The 24,674-nt window shown below is 34.5% G+C and overlaps 1 protein-coding gene across 3 annotated transcripts in view; it reads left to right on the forward strand.

Moving 5' to 3' along the window:
- LOC131684034 (midnolin homolog) overlaps positions 1–24,674 on the forward strand; it is a 51,977-nt gene that overhangs the window by 13,895 nt on the left and 13,408 nt on the right. For 2 of the 3 annotated variants that reach the window (XM_058966528.1, XM_058966517.1), the window contains one exon: positions 6,816–6,903. In XM_058966528.1, the coding sequence (XP_058822511.1) occupies positions 6,816–6,903 (88 nt within the window). Of the gene's footprint in view, positions 1–6,525; positions 6,586–6,815; positions 6,904–24,674 lie in introns of those variants that run through there. The other variant, XM_058966539.1, reaches the window with a different exon arrangement.

A 24,674-nucleotide genomic window follows, 5' to 3' on the forward strand; every position in this document is an offset into this window, starting at 1 on the left:
ATTTAAAATCAAAATGCATTTAACAAAAATCTTCCAAAATGCGATAATTTTCGGGATATTTGAAATTTTGCTCCTTCAAAAACATTAATTCGTGTATTTTTGCTCTTTTTAAAAGTTATTTGCGTTACCCCATCAAAAAATGTCAAAAATTTAATGTTTATCGTTTTAAAGACGTAAAAGCAACTTTTTTAGTGTATTTGGCTCCTGGAGAAGCTTTCAATAAAAAAGTTTTCCTAACAACAACTTTTGACATTTTTTTTATAATTCTTACTATTTGCAGTCAAAAATACAATTTTCTTTTTGAATATGATTCTAAACGCCGTTTTAAATCGAAATGCTCTTAATAAAATTTTTCTAAAATGTTATAGTTCTCGAGATATTTAAACTTTTGTTTTAACAACACAATTATTTTGTTTTATTACGACCTTTTCATAAGTTAGTCGCGTTTCTCCATCAACAATAATAGGTTTTTCAAAAGGCCCGTAAACTTTCGTGCAACTTTCTCTTTGACATCAAGGCGATATTGTGAAACATTCCCTGTAACTTGTTCTCAGATAGTTTTGCTGTATAAAATACAGTAATCGAACAAAAAAAATTTGAAATTCATACACGTGGAAACGTTTACGCCCTTTTGAAAAATTACTTTTGTATCAAAATATTCCAATTGCTAGAGAATATCATGGAGGTTCATACGATTCACGGTACGATGAATTCATGTAACTATCGCTGTGATCTATTTCTCAACGGCAAAGTATGAAACTCCAGAGAATATTATTAGAAAGTTTAAGTTTAAATACCTTAGAAAAAAATGTTTCGTGGGCGTGATGTGGGAAAAGTTGAACAAAATTACAGAATAAATTACACTGGCCTACAAAATCAAAAAAAATATTCGGTGCAAGATTGTGTAAATCGGGTGCGCTGAGCTCAAAAATGATCATAGTTTTTACCGCTGTGCTCCTGTTTTTGAGATTTTTCCATTAATTTATTTTTTTTTCCTAGGTAGCGTTAATTTTTTTTTCTAAATTTTTCGAATTTACAAACTGTATCAAATTTATTATTAAAAGGTGCTACAAACACCTGACAAATATTTGGAAATCTGTAAAGGCATATTGAATACTATCAAATTCGAAAAAACCATACGTAAACAAAAAAAGCCACATTTTTACGAAAATTTGACATTTTGCAAAATTCAAAATGCTGCCATTTGAAAAGTTCTTTCAAATTCTGGATTTCAATCAACAATAGCTATATTTGTAACTGCAAGCGTCTTCTTTCAGACAGAAAAAGTTCAAGCTTAACAGACGGAAATTGTCAGAGTTCTGACAATCAACGCTTTTTAGTCTTACTACAAACACGACAAAAACTTCAGAAAAAAAATTTAACACTGACTAGTAAAAAAAGCAAATAATGGAGAAATCTCAAAAACAGGAGCACGGCGGTAAAAACTATGGTCATTTTTTAACTCAGCGCACCCGATTTACCCTAATAACTACTATAACAACCCTGCACCAAAATGGCTGTCGACCAGTGCACAGTGGTCCAGATCGCTAATTTAGGAGGAATTTTTACTTTCTGACAAACCTGTATAATTTAGCCGTATCATGTCTTAGGATGAATTTGTGTACTTTAGAAGATGCTTCTTTTTATTGGAATAGTTATTAGGGTGGTTCTAATTTATCTAAAATACGAAAATAAACTTTTTACTGATGAAAGATAGAGCTCCACAGTCTTCCACAAAGTTGTAAAGTAACTTATTTTGAATAAATTTGTTGAACATATTAAAGCTCTATCTCTTTTAGTTTTTGTTATACAAGAAATTTAAAAAAAAGATTAGGGTGTTCCTGAAAAAAACGTTTTTTTAGTATAACTTTCGTATCTTTTACTTTTTGTTAACACAACCTTTGAACAGCTTATTGAAAACTTCAAGCCGAGTATTTTTCTCCAAGACACCGAAGGTCTAACTTTTTTCTTTAAAAAGTTATGGACACTTTTCGTTAAAAAAATAGCCTATTTCAAGGCTCAATATCGCTGATGCGGGCACCTAAAATTGAATTCTGTTTCCACCACATGAAAGATCATACTTATTAGTATATTTGAGCAAAAATTGGCGAATACATTTTTTTAAAATTTGCAATTTAGATTTAAAGTTTGTAGTTTTGCAGGTTCAACGCATTAAAGCATTTACACACATATCGTTGTATTATGAAAAAAGCCACTTTCAAATATCTTTCTCTCATCGCAGCAAGCTTTGCATAAGTGAAACGACTGTCAAAAAAGGTTTCTGATTTTATTCGTTTTAAATAAAACTAGTAAATATGGATATTAGTCGAAGAGAGTTGGCGAATTTGCTTATTGCTGGTAAAAAGACAGATGAACTGCTTAAGTTCATTACAAGTAGTAATCCAAATGTAAAATTGAGACTTGTTAATGTTCGAAAGAAATTTTATATTTTGTTAAAACAACCTTTGAACAGCTTTTAGAAAGCTTCAATCCACGTTTTTTCATAACTCTGAAAGTCTAACTTTATACTTTCAAAAGTTATGGAAACTTTTCGCTCATAAATAGCCCTTTTTCAAATGTCATTATCTCTGATTGGGGCAAATAAAAGTAAGTTCGGATTGAACCATAGAAAAGAACATACTTTTAAGTATATTTGAGCAAAAATTGGAAAATATTATTTTTTTTAAGCATGTAATTTTAAATTTACTAACCAAAGTTTTAAATTTTATCGCATAGCGACATAAAAGAAATTGCCTAAAGCCTTTGTATTTCCTTTTCTGTTTTGCTTACATATCAACAATACTGAATGTGTTCATTAAAAATAATTTGGCTATGACAACAATTACAAGCATTATTCAACATAACATGCTGCCAGTAGGTATGTGCAGTGAAGAAGTTCAAGAAACCAGGAATAAAAGTATTCGCAGATTCCGAGAATTCCACGCACGCAAATTCGATCGACTCGTCAATCTTGATGACGTTTTCAAGAGACTTCTTGTTTCATCAGATCCTATAATTTCTCTTAAATGTAAACGTCGAATTCAACGAGCACCGCTGGATATACCTGAAAATGCAATGCATCTACTTTTGAATTAATTGGCATTGAATAAATTCTCCTTATATAAATCATAAATTGTTGTCATAGCCAAATTATTTTTAATGAACACATTCAGTATTGTTGATATGTAAGCAAAACAGAAAAGGAAATACAAAGGCTTTAGGCAATTTCTTTTATGTCGCTATGCGATAAAATTTAAAACTTTGGTTAGTAAATTTAAAATTACATGCTTAAAAAAAATAATATTTTCCAATTTTTGCTCAAATATACTTAAAAGTATGTTCTTTTCTATGGTTCAATCCGAACTTACTTTTATTTGCCCCAATCAGAGATAATGACATTTGAAAAAGGACTATTTATGAGCGAAAAGTTTCCATAACTTTTGAAAGTATAAAGCTAGACTTTCAGAGTTATGAAAAAACGTGGATTGAAGTTTTCTAAAAGCTGTTCAAAGGTTGTTTTAACAAAATATAAAATTTCTTTCGAACATTAACAAGTCTCAATTTTACATTTGGATTACTACTTGTAATGAACTTAAGCAGTTCATCTGTCTTTTTACCAGCAATAAGCAAATTCGCCAACTCTCTTCGACTAATATCCATATTTACTAGTTTTATTTAAAACGAATAAAATCAGAAACCTTTTTTGACAGTCGTTTCACTTATGCAAAGCTTGCTGCGATGAGAGAATGATATTTGAAAGTGGCTTTTTTCATAATACAACGATATGTGTGTAAATGCTTTAATGCGTTGAACCTGCAAAACTACAAACTTTAAATCTAAATTGCAAATTTTAAAAAAATATCGTATTCGCCAATTTTTGCTCAAATATACTAATAAGTATGGTCTTTCATGTGGTGGAAACAGAATTCAATTTTAGGTGCCCGCATCAGCGATATTGAGCCTTGAAATAGGCTATTTTTTTAACGAAAAGTGTCCATAACTTTTGAATGAAAAAAGTTAGACCTTCGGTGTCTTGGAGAAAAATACTCGGCTTGAAGTTTTCAATAAGCTGTTCAAAGGTTGTGTTAACAAAAAGTAAAAGATACGAAAGTTATACTAAAAAAACGTTTTTTTCAGGAACACCCTAATCTTTTTTTTTAAATTTCTTGTATAACAAAAACTAAAAGAGATAGAGCTTTAATATGTTCAACAAATTTATTCAAAATAAGTTACTTTACAACTTTGTGGAAGACTGTGGAGCTCTATCTTTCATCAGTAAAAAGTTTATTTTCGTATTTTAGATAAATTAGAACCACCCTAATAACTATTCCAATAAAAAGAAGCATCTTCTAAAGTACACAAATTCATCCTAAGACATGATACGGCTAAATTATACAGGTTTGTCAGAAAGTAAAAATTCCTCCTAAATTAGCGATCTGGACCACTGTGCAGTGTTGTTTACGTCCCTGATTTCGTTCCGTAAAAACGTGACTATTACAGAATTCGAACCACGTTGTTCATGAATTCGGAAACACATTTATTCCCGTGCAAACCGAAATTCGTGGAAACAGGTTACACGTGTGCACATTCGAGAACACATTCACCGCACATATCACCATCAGGCAGTGAAGCATCGAATCGAGAAGTGAAGTGGACGAAATTACTACATATTTTACCAAAGAGGGATTGAAAGAACGGTAGAGTTGGCTTGTTGTGTAGGTACCTTAATCATGTATACGCACAGTCGCTTTCACTGGCCCTCTCTCTCTCGAGATAGCGCTAACCCTCGGTTTTTCTGGTTGACTGTTAGCAGTGGATTTTCATTGCGTTGCCACGGAGAGCCACGTGCGCTTCGCCGTTTCAAACGATTCGAATTGCGTGGAAACGGTTAGGAAACTGGAACTGAACCGGGGGGAGAGTAGTTCGAGCATAACTATTTTCTGCTGCGAGGGAATTTTTAATTTTTATCATTTCTATAGTCGGGATGAGGATCGGACAACTCAAATAATATTCTATTTCGTTTTAGTTCTTCGGGTTCCTCGAAGGACCCGTATAATATTATTCAAGTTGATAAGCAAAATTTATAAAAAAAAATCACCAACGTCGAAAGTTTAATAAACAGTTTCGAATTTCGCACAAAACCCCCCCGGTGTCTCGAAAGTGCTTCGTCAGGCAATAATATCGTGCGTCGCTTGGAGCAACCATGGAGCCAGTTCCAACATTGTTGCCGAACTTCGTGGGCTGCTGACTTCGTCGGCTTTATCTACATTGCCACCGAAGTTGCCGGTTTCGACGTCGTCGTCGTCATCGCTGGACACACCATCAGAATCTTTTTGCATCAGCGAAAAAGTAAAGTCGCTTGGTGTGGCAGGGCAGTGGCGCGATATGATGGCGACTTGGAAAGTTGCTGTTGATGCAAACTGGAAATCAAACAAACAAAAAAACGCAACGTTGGCGACCGGCGTTGCTTCCTGGGCGGGTGCTTTCTTGCTGCAGCACGGCTGTTGCTAAATAGTTAGGGATGTTTGAAAAGATGCTTTTTTCTCGGGAAAATGGAATCTAGTGCTGATTTCGGTTTTACATTCGAGTCGCTCTAGTGTTTACAAAATCTATATAAAAGTGACAGTTTCGAGAGAACCTAAAGCGGATAAGATCTAAAAACTAAATCAGCATGTTTGGTGTCTTTGTCGAATGTAAAATGGTTGCTCGTGAATATTTATATTGAATAATTATATTGAGCAATGTTAAGCCTTTCAGAAAAAATTGGCTGAGGTTTCTGTTCTTCAAGTTCAAATAACCTCATAACTATTTAGCGTGTACTTACCACAATCGAGTTTAAATTGTGTCCCACCTGAAAATGCGCGGACCAAACCCAAATATTTGGGTTCTTTCGCGCGTGTTATTTATTGTTATTGTTATTGAAAACTGGGCAGTGACGGGTTATGACAGCTCTAGTAGAGTACGTGTTTCCGGTGCAATAAACTCTTCAAGTTGGAAAACAAACGAGGTTTGGTTAGATGTAGATTCGGAGGGTGTTTTTGTTTTGATTTTATTCCGTACCATGAATTTTATGTTTTTGAGAAACTGATTAGGTAGAAGTTAAAACAGGTAAAAGGTAACATTTGAATTTTAACTATCCTTTCTCAAGATTTCAGTGCTATATAATTTTCAGTGCACTCCTAGAAATGCTAGTCGTGATCGGGTATCTGATTGACTGCTGACAGAGTTGTTTTTAATTCAACTTGGCCGCGAAAGGATAGAAAAAAAATATGCATCGCGAAGTGATACGAGTTCGCAACGATTCCTTCATCAGTCTTTTACCAAACACGACCGTGCCTGGATGTCTCAAGTAGGATTACTTCGCTGGAATGCATAGTTATTTTTTAAAGTTTATGACATATACATTAGTAAATATTAAATTATCAAATGGAAGTATAGTGTCAGTGTAGAAAATTAGTCTACAATGTATAGCAGTATACCTTTGCTAGATTCTCGATTGTAATTTTCGTTTGTACAGTGTATTATTATTCACAATTTTAATCTTGACCATAGTTCATGCTAACAAAATTCCTTTGGCTGAAAAAGGTAATTGAATTATTATCAAAAGATTCATAGCTGCAGGATTTACTCTCCTTTTTGTGTTCAGTTAGTGAGTTTTGTGATATTTTTAACCAATGTCATTAAACAAACTTTTTGCTTCGAATGCTTTGAGACTGAAGTGAGAAATTGTAAAAGACTTAACCCTAAATATTGCACTACGAAATGTTCACGGAAACTAAGTACTGATTCTATTTTTCTTCCAATCATCCCTACAGAGAACTCAACGATGGAACGTTACGAGAAAACGGATTGATGGATGGTTCAAAGTTGATTCTGACGCCTAATGTCGAAACTGGTCTGCTGGTAAGTAAACTAATTTTCGTTTTTTTTTTCAAGTTAGAAATGATTTATCCGTCGTTTGCCGTCAGCTTACATACGAGTTTATATTTTCACCACGCACTTTGAGTAGTCGATGATTGCGATCTCAGTATATTAAGTACACGGAAAAAAGGCAAAATCGTGAATAAAGTGCGGTGAATGCTGGAACAATCACGTTTTTACGTTACGAAAACAGGACCATGAACCAGAATCATTTGTTTAATAAATATGCTCGTGTTCCCTTCAGTAACGGTTTTATTAGTGGACATATTTGCTTTTAATTTGTGAATTTCGGTCATGGTTTCCGCCATGTCATTGCTGAATCTTTTTTTTTTGTACGTGAACCGGTTCACAACTTTTTAAACATTATTTATAAAGCCGTGATTCCATTCCTAGATTTATGAACTTTTTTCAGATTCTGACTATACGACGTGAACTGATTCATATTGATACATCTTGATCATGATCTGGTTTTCGTGGTTGTAAATTACTTTTCAAATATTTTCTCGTGAACTGTTTCATGAAACTCAGAATATTATTCATGAATCCTTTCTCCCCTTTTCCAAAAATGACAGTCTAGATGTCTTTTGAAGAGGGTCAAACTTTTTTTACCATTTTTTTTCCAAATGGCTATAGTCTAAAAATGACAAATCCCGCAAAAAAATTTCACAAAAATAGTCAAATTTTTGAATAAAAATATGAAAAAAAATTCTTCGTCGACTCCTACACTGAAAAAAATCGATTTAAAAAATTTAAAGTCTATTTTGAAACAAAAAAATAATTTTGATTTGGATAAAGTTTTGTTCCAAGATAGGTAATTATGTTCCCTAGCTACCGTCAAAATTTCAAGTTTGGCACTTTCAAGGAAAAAAGTTATTTGAAAAAAAATTTTCCTTGTCGAAACTGATTTTTTTTAGTGTATTTTTATCGAAAACTAAACCAATGAAGGTCATAATAATCTCAGAATCCAATTTCGCAACTGCTAGTTGCATGATACATGCAAAAAGTATCAGTAACGAATTTGGTATATATTCATAACAAACTTGACTGAAAAATGGAAGACTGGAAAACAGGAAGACTGGAAAACAGGAAGACGGGAAGACTGGAAGATTGGAAGACTGGCAAACGGGAAAACTGGAAGACGGGAAAACTGGAAGACCGGAAGACTGGAAGACGGGAAGACTGGAAGACCGGAAAACTGGAAGACTGGAAGACGGGAAGACTGGAAGACTAGAAAATTGGAAAACTGGAAGACTAAAAAACTGGAAGACTGGAGTATTGGAAGACTGAAAGACTAGAATATTGGAAGACGAGAAGACTAGAAAATTGGAAGACTGGAGTATTGGGAGACTAGCAGACTGGAAGATTGGAAGACTGGAAGACTAGAATACTGGAAGACTGGAAAACTGGAAGACGGGAAGACTGGAAGACCGGAAAACTGGAAGACGGGAAGACTAGAAAATTGGAAGACTGGAGTATTGGGAGACTAGCAGACTGGAAGACTGGAAGATTGGAAGACTGGAAGATTGGAAGACTGGAAGACTAGAATACTGGAAGACTGGAAAACTGGAAGACTGGAAAACTGGAAGACGAGAAGACTGGAAGACCGGAAAACTGGAAGACGGGAAGACTAGAAAATTGGAAGACTGGAGTATTGGGAGACTAGCAGACTGGAAGATTGGAAGACTAGAAAATTGGAAGACTGGAAGATTGTAAGACTGGAAGACTAGAAAATTGGAAGACTGGAAAACTGGAAAACTGGAAGACGGGAAGACTGGAAGACCGGAAAACTGGAAGACTGGAAGACGGGAAGACTGGAAGACTGGAAAATTGGAAAACTGGAGTATTGGGAGACTCGAAGACTGAAAGACTGGAAAACTGGAAGACTAGAAAATTGGAAGACTGGAAGATTGTAAGACTGGAAGACTAGAAAATTGGAAAACTGGAAGACTAAAAAACTGGAAGACTGGAGTATTGGAAGACTGAAAGACTGGAAGATTGGAAGACTGAAAGACTAGAATATTGGAAGACGGGAAGACTAGAAAATTGGAAGACTGGAGTATTGGGAGACTAGCAGACTGGAAGACTGGAAGATTGGAAGACTGGAAGATTGGAAGACTGGAAGACTAGAATACTGGAAGACTGGAAAACTGGAAGACTGGAAAACTGGAAGACGAGAAGACTGGAAGACCGGAAAACTGGAAGACTGGAAGACGGGAAGACTAGAAAATTGGAAGACTGGAGTATTGGGAGACTAGAAGACTGAAAGACTGGAAAACTGGAAGACTAGAAAATTGGAAGACTGGAAGATTGTAAGACTGGAAGACTAGAAAATTGGAAGACTGGAAGACTGGAAAACTGGAAGACTGGAAAACTAGAAGACGGGAAGACTGGAAGACCGGAAAACTGGAAGACTGGAAGACGGGAAGACTGGAAGACTAGAAAATTGGAAGACTGGAGTATTGGGAGACTAGAAGACTGAAAGACTGGAAAACTGGAAGACCAGAAAATTGGAAGACTGGAAGATTGTAAGACTGGAAGACTAGAAAATTGGAAGACTGGAAGACTGGAAAACTGGAAGACTGGAAGACTGGAAGACGGGAAGACTGGAAGACTAGAAAATTGGAAGACTGGAGTATTGGGAGACTAGAAGACTGGAAGACTGGAAAACTGGAAGACTAGAAAATTGGAAGACTGGAGTATTGGGAGACTAGCAGACTGGAAGACTGGAAGATTGGAAGACTGGAAGATTGGAAGACTGGAAGACTAGAATACTGGAAGACTGGAAAACTGGAAGACTGGAAAACTGGAAGACGAGAAGACTGGAAGACCGGAAAACTGGAAGACTGGAAGACGGGAAGACTAGAAAATTGGAAGACTGGAGTATTGGGAGACTAGAAGACTGAAAGACTGGAAAACTGGAAGACTAGAAAATTGGAAGACTGGAAGATTGTAAGACTGGAAGACTAGAAAATTGGAAGACTGGAAAACTGGAAGACTGGAAAACTGAAAGACGGGAAGACCGGAAAACTGGAAGACTGGAAGACGGGAAGACTGGAAGACGGGAAGACTGGAAGACTAGAAAATTGGAAGACTGGAGTATTGGGAGACTAGCAGACTGGAAGACTGAAAGACTGGAAAACTGGAAGACTAGAAAATTGGAAGACTGGAAGATTGTAAGACTGGAAGACTAGAAAATTGGAAGACTGGAAGACTGGAAAACTGGAAGACTGGAAAACTGGAAGACTGGAAGACGGGAAGACTGGAAGACTAGAAAATTGGAAGACTGGAGTATTGGGAGACTAGAAGACTGGAAGACTGGAAAACTGGAAGACTAGAAAATTGGAAGACTGGAAGATTGTAAGACTGGAAGACTAGAAAATTGGAAAACTGGAAGACTAAAAAACTGGAAGACTGGAGTATTGGAAGACTGAAAGACTAGAAGATTGGAAGACTGAAAGACTAGAATATTGGAAGACGGGAAGACTAGAAAATTGGAAGACTGGAGTATTGGGAGACTAGCAGACTGGAAGATTGGAAGACTGGAAGATTGGAAGACTGGAAGACTAGAATACTGGAAGACTGGAAAACTGGAAGACTGGAAAACTGGAAGACGGGAAGACTAGAAGAGTGCAGCTCAGTTGTTCCAAAAATAATAAATTTTATGAAAAAAATGACAAGCTTGTCTAAAACTTATTTATTGTCTGATGGAGCAGCAGCACAATACAAAAATAAGAAAGCTTCGCAAGCTTGTGTAGATTCCAGTCAAAGTATGAATTATGCGCAGAATGGCATTTTTTGCGACATCCCATGGAAAGGACCCTGTGATGCTATTGACGGCACTCTCAAGCGAATGGCAATAGAACCCAACTTGAAATTTTGACGGTAGGTAGGGAACATAATTACCTATCTTAGAACATCCAAATCAATGATGGGTTTTTTTTGTAAATCGACTTTAAAGTTAGAATCGATTTTTTTCAGTGTAGAAGTCAATGAAGAATTTTTTCAATACTTTTATTCGAAAATTTGACTAATTTTGTGGAAACCACTCCTGCAACATTTTTTGTAGGATTTGTCATTTTTAGACTACAGCCATTTGAAAAAAATTGGTAAAAAAAGTTTGACCTTTTTCAAAAGACAGTCTAGATCATTTTTGAAAAATCTAAGTATGAAAAGTGACGAAGTTCTCACGTACAGAAAGTTTCATTAAAATCTGGGAGGGTGCTGCCAACTCTAAATACGATTTGGCGCGAAATTCGTCAGATACCCCTAATCATTTCAATTTCATGCAACTCTGCACATGGTCATAAAATTTTACATGGGCACGGGCATTGCGTAGTTGGCAATTGCCTTGTACGCAGCTCACGCACATTTTTCCAAAAGAGATTTCTCTAATCCGAAAAAAGATGAATGATCCTAAGGTTAAAACCTCTATAATCAAAATAATATTAAAATACCTGAACTATTTAAAAAAAATTGAATTATTCATGGAATCATTTTTGTTTCACGAACTTTTTCACGAAATATAATATAGTTGTGGCAAGCTGTTAGCAGGTAGTAATAGGTACGAGCAGTATGTGTAAGCAGACTTCCCATGAACATCGCCAATTTTGTACCTGTGTACACAATTTCGTGCACGCGTTCAACCTCACACATGCTTCGTCTCGGTGTACAAGTTTGCCTCGAACATCAAACCCAAGCGAACGATGTACCAACTCTCGTTCAAACATCCGTGTACGAACGCCGCGTGCGTGCACGTGAACGATTCGCACAAGGCAAAAAGAGTCAACGATAGTGATGATGAGAGTGAGAAAGAGAAAACCGGTGTGTATGCACACCGTGTACGTACAGGGAGTTCAATTCATATTTTTTTGGCGTATAAGTGGTAGACCTTGTGGATCATGCGTATACGCTATTCTCAATTTTCTACTAAGCCGCCGAGTATTGCCCGCATTCGAAGGTCTGATTTCTATAATGCCCATGCCTGAGAGGGAGCAACAGGGAGTATCAGCGATTTGTATAGAGTAAGTTCGCAGTTGGCAGGCTACGGAACTTTAGCTGATTATGTAAACTATTCCTATTCGCAAGCCCATTTTTTATACCCCGCCGCTAATATTGATATTCGTCGTCATCAGTGTTCCAAGACATATGAATTCATCGAATACCTCGTACAGCACCTCATCGATTTTCACCTCGGAACCAACACTATTCCGACTGCCTCGCTCTCTTTTATCTACCGGGTGTACCCCATTAGGCATACGGACGATAGGCATACATATGATATGCATAAGGGATGTCTTAGGCATAAAAACATTAGCCATTATGGACGTTAGACATAATGGAGGATTGGCACAGTGGACGTTAGGCATAACTTATCAAGTAGATGTATCACTTAAAATAACTCATTTTTCGACGGTAAGAGTGTGAATGTTTGCACTATTTCTGAGCATGTAGAATCGTAAAAGCTGGCCAAATTCTATCAATATTTTATTTTGCTGTAAAAGCAAGCAACAATTTTTGTTCAAATAAAAGAAACAGACCGAACGCTTATCATTTTAAACAAATTCATATTTAGATATGGAAAAATGTATAAATGCTTTCATTAGTGCTTGCATACATGCTCGTTGCACTTGTCCAATAGAAAATATTTCTCTTGAAGAACAATTCATGCAATGAAGATCGAAAAATTATATTGTAAATCATGCAACGATTACAGAAAATATTGCTGCTTTGACAATAATTTTCTCCCATACTACTCATTGCATAGCATATATTTTTGAAGCCACCAACGAATTATCCGGGTACTCCGAAGAAATGTCGAAATAAATAAGGGGCTGTCGCGAACGTAACGTCCATAATCTGAGAGGCTGAGAGCAAGAGTGAGTTAAAAATTCCCTGCGCGCAAAAACGGTATACGTTTTATTAAGAGCAAAACTGGTTTAAGTGCCAGTCAGAGCAGAAATGGGATAAAAAACCTTAGCGTAAAAATGGGCTAAAAAGATTATACCACTTTTGTCCTGAGAGGAAAAATATTCTTTTTTTATCCTTAGAATGGTTTCAGAAATTTTGTATATAACATCTATGAAAACCATTAAAAATATGGATGTTATTTAAAGGGGATGGTCAGCAGACACCGCAAATTGACGATTACCGCCATTTTGAAAACCAAGATGGCGACTTTCAGTTTAGCGAAACTCGCTATAAACCCAATCAGTTTGAGTATTTTCGGAATGGTCTTGACGAGTAGGTGCCAGGAATTGATTTTTGGCGCCATTTTGAAATTCAAGATGGCGATTTCCAGCTTAGCGAAATGTATGCCTAACGCCATGCATCCCAGCTACCATGTATTTACTCGTCAGAACTTTTAGTCAGCCCGATTCTCGCAGCGTTCCTTTTAAAACACCCCAATGTCTCTTCCACTGCTCTACGATCAATGCCAATGATGTCGACTCCTTGGCACATCGGATTAGTGATGTCTGATTTTTGCAAATAATCGATTATCCGTTAATCGAATAATATTTGAGAGATTGATTAATTCATTCGATTAATCGACAAAAATAATCGATTAAAATCAATAATCGATTACTTAGTAAACCCTAGTTTGTCAACCAAAACAAAAAAAAAAGGTCGCTCGACACATTTTGAAAAATTTGGACAAGTCTGGTCATATTTTTTTGCTCTGCGACTTTCGTTTTCAATGCCACCCTTCATTAATTATGCTCTCGATTAATTGATATCAGCTACTCGATTTGCTCGATTATACCGAAAGCTTGTAATCGATTATTGATTTTTCGATTATTTTAGAAATTAATCGATTATTTGCATTAATCGAGTAAAAAAAGACATCACTACATCGGATCTTCGTATCGCACCTTCAAGTACTGTTCCGAACAATAAATAAAAGCGTGCATCCCCCTTACTTGCCTTACCAATCGGCCAAAGGCCGTCATGTTCCGTATCAAGAAGTTATCTACAGTTTACTTGATCCATGGCTGTTTGTCACCGTGTCGACTCGTGGCCCTTGGATTCTCGGACTCTTGGACGCTTAGACTCTTGGACTTTTGGGCTCTTGGACTTTTGGGTTCTTGGACTCGTCGACACTTGGACTCTTAGACTCTTGGACGCTTGAACGTTTGGACTCGTGGACTCTTGGAATCTTAGACTTTTGGGCTCTGGGATTCTCGGACTCTTCGACTCTTAGACTTTTTGACTTTTGGACGCTTGGACTCCTGGACTCTGGGACTTTTGGACTGTTGGACTCTTCGACTCTTTGACGCTTGAACGTTTGGACGCTTAGACTCTTGGACTTTTGGACTCTGGATTTTTGGGCTCTTAGACTCTTGAACTCTTACACTCCTGGATGTTTGGACGCTTAGTCGTTTAGACGCTTGGACTCTTGGAATCATAGACTCTTGGATTTTTGGGCTCTTGGATTCTAGGACTCTTGGACTCTTAGTCTTTTTGATTCTTGGACGCTTGGACTCCTGGACTCTTGGACTTTTGGACTGTTGGACTCTTCGACTCTTGGACGCTTAGACTCTTAGACTTTTGGGTTCTTGGACTCTTGGACTCGTCGACTCTTGGACTCTTGGATTCCTGGACATTGGGGCTCTTGGACTCTTCCATTCTTGGACGCTTAGACTGTTGGACTCTTGAACGCTTGGACTCTTGGAATCATAGACTCTTGGACTTTTGGGCTCTTCGATTCTCGGACTCTTGCACTTTTGGGTTCTTGGACGCTTGGACTCCTGGACTGTTGGACTCTTGGGCTTTTGGGTTCTTGGACTCTTCGACTCTTGGACGCTTGGACTCTTGGATTCTTGGACTTTTGGGCTCTTGGACTCTTTGATTGTTGGACGCTTAGACTGTTGGACTCTTGAACGCTTGGACTCTTGGAATTATAGACTCTTGGACTTTTGGGCTCTTCGATTCTCGGACTCTTGGACTCTTAGACTTTTTGACTCTTAGACTCCTGGACTCTTGGACTTTTGGACTGTTGGACTCTTGGACTTTTGGGCTCTTGGACTCTTGTACGCTTAGACTCTTAGACTTTTGGGTTCTTGGACTCTTGAACTCGTCGACTCTGGGACGCTTGGACTCTTGGAACCTTGGTCTCTTGGACTGTTGGGCTCATGGACTCTTCGATTCTTGGACGCTTAGAATGTTGGACTCTTGAACGCTTGGACTCCTGGACTCTTGGATTTTTGGGCTCTTCGGCTCTTGGACGTTTGGACTTTTGTGCTCTGGACTCTTAGAATCTTTGGCTCTTGGACGGTTGGACTTTTGGGCTCTTGGACTCTTGAACTCGTCGAGTCTTGGGCTGTTAGACTTTTGGACTCGTCGACTCTTGGATTCCTGAACTTTTTGATTCGATGCGCTCTTTGGAAGTTGCTTGATTCCGTCCTTCCCGTGTTTCAGCTCACTCTTCGCGCGTCGTTCCTGCCATAGCTTCCCTCTGCCTTCTTTGCCGATTGTTTCATTCTATTTTTTCCTTAAATGTTTGTGGTTATTAGGTTGATTGTTCTTCTTATCGACTTATCAGGGATGCGACACCTAGTGCCATCTTGGATATAACCGCATTCCTCCTTCAGTCACCCGTTCCGGAACAAACGCTGTTTAGAGCCGCTCCTAATATAGAAAGCAGCTGTTCTTCGGGGCTCAAAATACGTCCAACATCCTACAGGGCTTGGTTATCAAATCTTCACCAAAGTTGCTCGTACCCTTGCTGGTGCCATCAGAGGTGAATGAATATGTCACATAATGTCTATTCGGAAAAGACGATTTAAACCGAGAGGAATTTCTGGTAATCATTTTCGTATCGACATCGATAGCACTTAGAGTTTGACCACCGAACACAAGCTCTGCTAGCGGTGTGTTCGATTTTCTTAATATATGCTGTCTCATCTGTGAACACATTCGCGAACGTCTCCGAATAAGTTCACATAGATATTGGGTTGCGGTAGTTGTGCTATTGTAGAAAGTCATAGATGGCGGAAGTCCAGATTCATTCACTTTTCCGCAGAAGCGTTTAGGATGCGACTTAAGTAGCATTTGTTCGATCTGATAAGGACGAGGTGTTTAATAAAACTCCCTGCTCTGACAGTATTAGAAACAAAAATCATCAAAGCCAAAGGAACGAAATTTACTGAACAAACTTAATAGTCATAAGGAACACCAGTGAGCGATAGGTTGCAAAATCAATACAGCCTACAGGGTACAGTGGTGCCTTCGGCGAAGAAAATCTCTAGCGCTTTGGGTATATATCCTGGAGGTTCGATGTCTTTGTGAAAGTATATTGAGTAGAATAGAGCATTATTTTAGCAATTTCACTTTTTATCTAGATAGCTCAATTCTATCTTTTGACAGATTCGTTTTAGAAAAAATCTTCCTTCTGCAAAGTTGTTCATATTCTTATTTTTGACATGTTGTATAAAGTTTTACGCAGAATGCTCCCAAAAATAAAATTTGAAAATATTTTCTTGCAAATTTTATGTGAAATTAGAAGTATTTTTCTAGAACGCTTCCATAAGAAAATAGAACTGATCTAAATCATATTCAAATTATCTAGATCTAAACCAAATGTGTCAAAATGCCTAAATTTTACCCCAGAATCTTTACCGAAGACTCCAAATCGACCAAGAGGAAACCCACCAGCGGTTCTGTTAGTCGTAAGTAGCTTCCTGGTCGGCATGTCTAACACAAATTTGGGTATTTTTGCACCCAGTGATAATTTTTTACTCTGACGGGTGGCATATTTGACACAAGGTTTGCGCAGTAATTTATCATTTGAGCGTCTCTCTGAAAAAAGTCAAATAGGGATCATCCATGAACGACGTAGCAATATATGGAGGAGGGGGAGTTTTGTATTTTGTGATGATGTGTGACGACAGGGGGTAGGGGGTCATGTCATGCTACGTAGCTTTTTTAAAGGGAATGGGGGTTGACCTGATGCCACGACAACCTTGGCCGTTTCGTTTAAGTAACATCGTTTTTTTTATTATATTTCTTATTTTTTACGGGGGTAAGGGAGGTACGGTTACCGTCTAGCTACGTAATTACCAGGGGAGGGGGGGGGGGGTTTGGTGGTTTGTGACTAAATGCTACGATGAGGGAGGGGGGGGGGTGTTAAAAATCACTCAAAAGATGCTACGTCGTTTATGGATGATCCCATATAATAAAGATCAACATTATCTTCCAAAAAGTTACTTTAACTATTTCACGAGGTTATTTATGAAAATTGCTATCAAGAACCGACCCGCTTCAATGCGTAATATAATCGAATGAAATTTTGTTGAAACTGCTTTAGCACGGAATCATCACAAAAACCAGAAAATGCTTTAACCTTATGCGTTGGGTTACGGACCACAGAGCGGCGGTGGCAGCATCTCATACCAACCCGTTATCGAAAAGGCAAACCCACTCGTGTCGCTTCACACTTCCGTCTACACAGATAGCGGCACTGCTAGAACCGTTCCTATATAATAAAAAACAAGATTTTGAGTGCGTATCTATATCTACCCTACTCTCGTCGTAGCGAAGGTGCGTTTGTACCGTTCCCTAAAAGCTGATTGCCCATACAAAAAAAAGTGAATGTCCACAACAAACACCGCGCGGCACGGTGCTGGTTGCGGTGGTTCTGGTTCGCACCGTATGCTGCCGGGGCCGGCAGGCAATGTTGGATGTTGGTGCATTGCATGCCGCGAGCCAAGCCACACCAATCAACCAACCAACAGCAACCAACGGCGCGGAATATTGGCCGCTATCCACGCTCTGCCCACCACCACGCCAACTTTAACCGTACCGATTACGGATTCCGGTATGGGTTTTAGTACAACAAGCGGGAAAGGCAAAAAGCGCTCTCAGATATTGCCGCCGATCAAAGCGAACATTTTTGGGGCGTTTGAATGTCGGGTGCGCAGCCAGACGGAACGGGAGGGCTGGCTGACTGAAGTGTTTCAGTGCTGCCAGATGGTAGCGTAGCGAGTGCAGTAATTGTAAACAATGATTTTTTCGTTTAATTTTCGAAATCGATTCCTTCAATTAATTTTAACCAACACATTTAAAGTGTCTAGTTTTATTACTTTGAAAACAAAAAAAGGCAAATGAACAATAAAATAATTCAACAGCATAAACTTGAAAGCCACAGCCAACATCGAGCCATCATGAGAACAAGCGCGTGGGGCTGCTGTTTATGTATGGCATTCAAAGAGAGCAGAAACGAGAACATGGAACAGCTAGAGAACCCAGAAAAATGTTGCCGAGCTGGTCGTCCCAGCCAGCCCAGAGTATGTTCGCCCACTCGTGGGGGTTACCGTCGTCGTCGTCGTCGTTGATGGTGTTAGTGTTTAAACTACGATTAGTTTGGTTGGCTAACGATTGTTAGGTGATCCTATCGCAGATGGTGTTGATGGCGGTCGCACTGTTTCCCATTGACTTTATCCGTTTTTGTGTTTATTTGAATGAACGTAAAGAAACGTTCTACGAAACAATCGGATCAATTGTTTCTATGAAAGAATCGAATTGAAATGGATCCCAGAAGTATAGTCGGGGAGGGGCAGAAACGTTTGTCATAAATCGGTGAAAAATGTCATTCCACTGAGTGATTCTTGTGTTTTCCATTTGCAGTAGAAGCGCTCGCATCATGCAAAGAAAGAAAACGGTTGAAAACCCACAGTGCACACTGCTTACTTATTTCAATCCGTAGCTGTGTGCACTTACAGCGTTGTTTGCAGTTCACGAACCGTTATTGTGGTGTTTAGTATCCTCTTTAGATATTACCCTTAGATATATAAAGATCTGCCGATATACAGCTTAAGGTGTAAGGATCAATATTGCCGAGGACTGCAAATTGATCCGATTTTGCAATAAAAAGATATTCTCGTATAAAGTTATGTGTTGCCTCTCTTTCTTGCACATGCTCAAAATAGGAAGTTAAATAACTTTGTCGGGGAACTTCCAATCAATTTGCAACCTTCAACAGAGCTGTTCGTTATAAAATAAGCTATGCGGCCAAAATATTTGAGGTATGCAGAGTTACTGTGGAATTTTTATTTAATTTTAAGTTTTTATTTCCGAGTTTCCATATATATTTATTACCATAGAAACTTCAAACCTCTTGTGGGTGAACACAAGAGCTATCAGAAAAAGCTCATATTTTGCATATGATTTGTGCATCCAATTACCATTTGAATTAGCAGTGATCCGAAAAAAGTCAAAATTGTTGCCGGTCTAATAGGCCATCATTTTAGTTTCCAATGGGTGAATGAAATCATAGACACACGAAAAAAAAAACAGATTTTAAATCATCTGACCGAGCAGCACCGAGCCGCAAATCCTGAACATATTTTGCTCGAAGCTCTTCCTCTTTCTCGATGGAAGTGAACTGATTTCATTCGAGGGCCTAGTTGTGATTTCTGTCTGTTTCAGCTGACAGATGTCCGAAGACTCTATGTCAATACCAGGAGAGAAGGTGATTTTTAGGATTCATCTTTGTGGATTATTTTGATCAGTTCCGTGCGGGTAACCAGGACCAATTGGAACAAAAATCTCCCACCCGGGAAATATTTTCTTCGGCAAGCAACTTAGCCCTTATTAGTGCTATCAAACCACTCAAAAGAATTAAATCTGAAAATCTTTTCCTTCGTCAACTATTATTGTTATTTCCTATGGGTTCAAAGATGCATACATATGAAACAAATCCGATTTTCATGTACCGGAATTGTGGTTTTGGTTAAGTATCCATTATCAGCGCTATCAAACAGTCAACCAAGAATTCAATTTGAACATCATTTCCTTCAACTATTATTTTTAATTCCGTCGGATCTAAATTAGCGTATATACACGAAAAAATTCCATTTTTGATCATCTGAATAAAGAGCCAGCTTCTTTTTGGTTACCACTCATTACATGCATCGAGACGCAAATATTGAACAGTTTTTGTTCGAAGCTCCTACTCTTTCTCGATGGCAGTAAACTGATTTCATTCGGTGGCCTGCCCATTTGGCTTCGAACGCAAACTGAACCGGGTACTAAACCGGTGGTCGTGTGCGGCTTAATTCGTGTGTTACACTCGTACTGGCAACATGTGTTCGTCTGGACGCGCTATAGGGGGGAAAATAAAGGAACAGCGTAAAAGGTTCGATTTAAAAAAAAGTGATTTAAATTAATTTATGAACAGCTCTATGATATTGGTATGCTTACTGGAATCGATAATCATGAATCAGGAATCATGAATCGAAAATTAGGATTCTAGAATCGAAAATCATAGATCATGAATCGTAAATTATGAATCATGAATCAAATCGAGGGTCGAGAATCGACAATCAAGAACCATGGATCATGAATCGCCACGAATCATAAATTATGAATCGAAATCGATAAAGAATCGTGAATCCAAAATCGAAAATCGAGATACGTGAATCGAAAGTCGTAAATCGCGAATCATGGATCATGAATCATAAATTATGAATCACGAATTGCAAAGCAAGAATTGAGGATCGAAACATAATCAGGAATCGACAATCGCGAATCATGGATCATGAATCATCGTGGGTCACGAATCATAAATTATGTATCGATAGTCGAGATTCAAGAATCCTGGATCGAAGATCTAGATACGAGAATCGCGAATTATGGATCGTGAGTCATGAATCATACATTATAAATTATAAGTCGAAAATCGGGAATCGAGTATCGCGAAATAATTGAGAATCAAGAATCAAAAATGGAGAATCGAAAATCGCGAATTATGGATCATGAAACATGAATCATGAAACAGAAAACAAAAAACAACACAGATAAACAAAAAACAACACCGATGAAAAAACTCATAAACAGAAAAACAAAGCCGAAAATGGATTATGAAAAAGGTAAAATACAGAATGCAACTTGACGAATGCGAAATGCAAAGTTAAACAAAATTTAAAATTAAGATCGAAAATTGAAAATTAATAATTGATAATTAAAAATTGTCAAAATTGAGAATTAGGAATCGGCAATTAAAAATTGAAAATTGAAAACTGAAAACTGAAAATTGAAAGTTGAAAATTGAAAATTGAAAATTGAAAATTGAAAATTGAAAATTGAAAATTGAAAATTGAAAATTGAAAATTGAAAATTGAAAATTGAAAATTGAAAATTGAAAATTGAAAATTGAAAATTGAAAATTGAAAATTGAAAATTGAAAATTGAAAATTGAAAATTGAAAATTGAAAATTGAAAATTGAAAATTGAAAATTGAAAATTGAAAATTGAAAATTGAAAATTGAAAATTGAAAATTGAAAATTGAAAATTGAAAATTGAAAATTGAAAATTGAAAATTGAAAATTGAAAATTGAAAATTGAAAATTGAAAATTGAAAATTGAAAATTGAAAATTGAAAATTGAAAATTGAAAATTGAAAATTGAAAATTGAAAATTGAAAATTGAAAATTGAAAATTGAAAATTGAAAATTGAAAATTGAAAATTGAAAATTGAAAATTGAAAATTGAAAATTGAAAATTGAAAATTGAAAATTGAAAATTGAAAATTGAAAATTGAAAATTGAAAATTGAAAATTGAAAATTGAAAATTGAAAATTGAAAATTGAAAATTGAAAATTGAAAATTGAAAATTGAAAATTGAAAATTGAAAATTGAAAATTGAAAATTGAAAATTGAAAATTGAAAATTGAAAATTGAAAATTGAAAATTGAAAATTGAAAATTGAAAATTGAAAATTGAAAATTGAAAATTGAAAATTGAAAATTGAAAATTGAAAATTGAAAATTGAAAATTGAAAATTGAAAATTGAAAATTGAAAATTGAAAATTGAAAATTGAAAATTGAAAATTGAAAATTGAAAATTGAAAATTGAAAATTGAAAATTGAAAATTGAAAATTGAAAATTGAAAATTGAAAATTGAAAATTGAAAATTGAAAATTGAAAATTGAAAATTGAAAATTGAAAATTGAAAATTGAAAATTGAAAATTGAAAATTGAAAATTGAAAATTGAAAATTGAAAATTGAAAATTGAAAATTGAAAATTGAAAATTGAAAATTGAAAATTGAAAATTGAAAATTGAAAATTGAAAATTGAAAATTGAAAATTGAAAATTGAAAATTGAAAATTGAAAATTGAAAATTGAAAATTGAAAATTGAAAATTGAAAATTGAAAATTGAAAATTGAAAATTGAAAATTGAAAATTGAAAATTGAAAATTGAAAATTGAAAATTGAAAATTGAAAATTGAAAATTGAAAATTGAAAATTGAAAATTGAAAATTGAAAATTGAAAATTGAAAATTGAAAATTGAAAATTGAAAATTGAAAATTGAAAATTGAAAATTGAAAATTGAAAATTGAAAATTGAAAATTGAAAATTGAAAATTGAAAATTGAAAATTGAAAATTGAAAATTGAAAATTGAAAATTGAAAATTGAAAATTGAAAATTGAAAATTGAAAATTGAAAATTGAAAATTGAAAATTGAAAATTGAAAATTGAAAATTGAAAATTGAAAATTGAAAATTGAAAATTGAAAATTGAAAATTGAAAATTGAAAATTGAAAATTGAAAATTGAAAATTGAAAATTGAAAATTGAAAATTGAAAATTGAAAATTGAAAATTGAAAATTGAAAATTGAAAATTGAAAATTGAAAATTGAAAATTGAAAATTGAAAATTGAAAATTGAAAATTGAAAATTGAAAATTGAAAATTGAAAATTGAAAATTGAAAATTGAAAATTGAAAATTGAAAATTGAAAATTGAAAATTGAAAATTGAAAATTGAAAATTGAAAATTGAAAATTGAAAATTGAAAATTGAAAATTGAAAATTGAAAATTGAAAATTGAAAATTGAAAATTGAAAATTGAAAATTGAAAATTGAAAATTGAAAATTGAAAATTGAAAATTGAAAATTGAAAATTGAAAATTGAAAATTGAAAATTGAAAATTGAAAATTGAAAATTGAAAATTGAAAATTGAAAATTGAAAATTGAAAATTGAAAATTGAAAATTGAAAATTGAAAATTGAAAATTGAAAATTGAAAATTGAAAATTGAAAATTGAAAATTGAAAATTGAAAATTGAAAATTGAAAATTGAAAATTGAAAATTGAAAATTGAAAATTGAAAATTGAAAATTGAAAATTGAAAATTGAAAATTGAAAATTGAAAATTGAAAATTGAAAATTGAAAATTGAAAATTGAAAATTGAAAATTGAAAATTGAAAATTGAAAATTGAAAATTGAAAATTGAAAATTGAAAATTGAAAATTGAAAATTGAAAATTGAAAATTGAAAATTGAAAATTGAAAATTGAAAATTGAAAATTGAAAATTGAAAATTGAAAATTGAAAATTGAAAATTGAAAATTGAAAATTGAAAATTGAAAATTGAAAATTGAAAATTGAAAATTGAAAATTGAAAATTGAAAATTGAAAATTGAAAATTGAAAATTGAAAATTGAAAATTGAAAATTGAAAATTGAAAATTGAAAATTGAAAATTGAAAATTGAAAATTGAAAATTGAAAATTGAAAATTGAAAATTGAAAATTGAAAATTGAAAATTGAAAATTGAAAATTGAAAATTGAAAATTGAAAATTGAAAATTGAAAATTGAAAATTGAAAATTGAAAATTGAAAATTGAAAATTGAAAATTGAAAATTGAAAATTGAAAATTGAAAATTGAAAATTGAAAATTGAAAATTGAAAATTGAAAATTGAAAATTGAAAATTGAAAATTGAAAATTGAAAATTGAAAATTGAAAATTGAAAATTGAAAATTGAAAATTGAAAATTGAAAATTGAAAATTGAAAATTGAAAATTGAAAATTGAAAATTGAAAATTGAAAATTGAAAATTGAAAATTGAAAATTGAAAATTGAAAATTGAAAATTGAAAATTGAAAATTGAAAATTGAAAATTGAAAATTGAAAATTGAAAATTGAAAATTGAAAATTGAAAATTGAAAATTGAAAATTGAAAATTGAAAATTGAAAATTGAAAATTGAAAATTGAAAATTGAAAATTGAAAATTGAAAATTGAAAATTGAAAATTGAAAATTGAAAATTGAAAATTGAAAATTGAAAATTGAAAATTGAAAATTGAAAATTGAAAATTGAAAATTGAAAATTGAAAATTGAAAATTGAAAATTGAAAATTGAAAATTGAAAATTGAAAATTGAAAATTGAAAATTGAAAATTGAAAATTGAAAATTGAAAATTGAAAATTGAAAATTGAAAATTGAAAATTGAAAATTGAAAATTGAAAATTGAAAATTGAAAATTGAAAATTGAAAATTGAAAATTGAAAATTGAAAATTGAAAATTGAAAATTGAAAATTGAAGATTGAAGATTGAAGATTGAAAATTGAAAATTGAAAATTGAAGATTGAAGATTGAAGATTGAAGATTGAAGATTGAAGATTGAAAATTGAAGATTGAAGATTGAAGATTGAAAATTGAAAATTGAAAATTGAAGATTGAAGATTGAAGATTGAAGATTGAAGATTGAAGATTGAAGATTGAAGATTGAAGATTGAAGATTGAAAATTGAAAATTGCAATTGAGCTTCGAAAAATGAACTTTGAAAATCGAACTTCGAATACCGAAATTCGAAAATTGAAAACGTTAAATTAAAATTCGAAAGTTGAAAACTCAAGATTGTGAAAATAGGAAATCGAGCTTTGAAATCGAACTTCGAAAATCGAAATTCAAAAATCGTACTTCAAAAAAACGAATTTCGGAAATTGAAAACATATAATTGGAA

The sequence above is a fragment of the Topomyia yanbarensis genome, chromosome 1, assembly GCF_030247195.1.
Source record: "Topomyia yanbarensis strain Yona2022 chromosome 1, ASM3024719v1, whole genome shotgun sequence".
NCBI classification, from domain to species: Eukaryota; Metazoa; Arthropoda; class Insecta; order Diptera; family Culicidae; genus Topomyia; species Topomyia yanbarensis.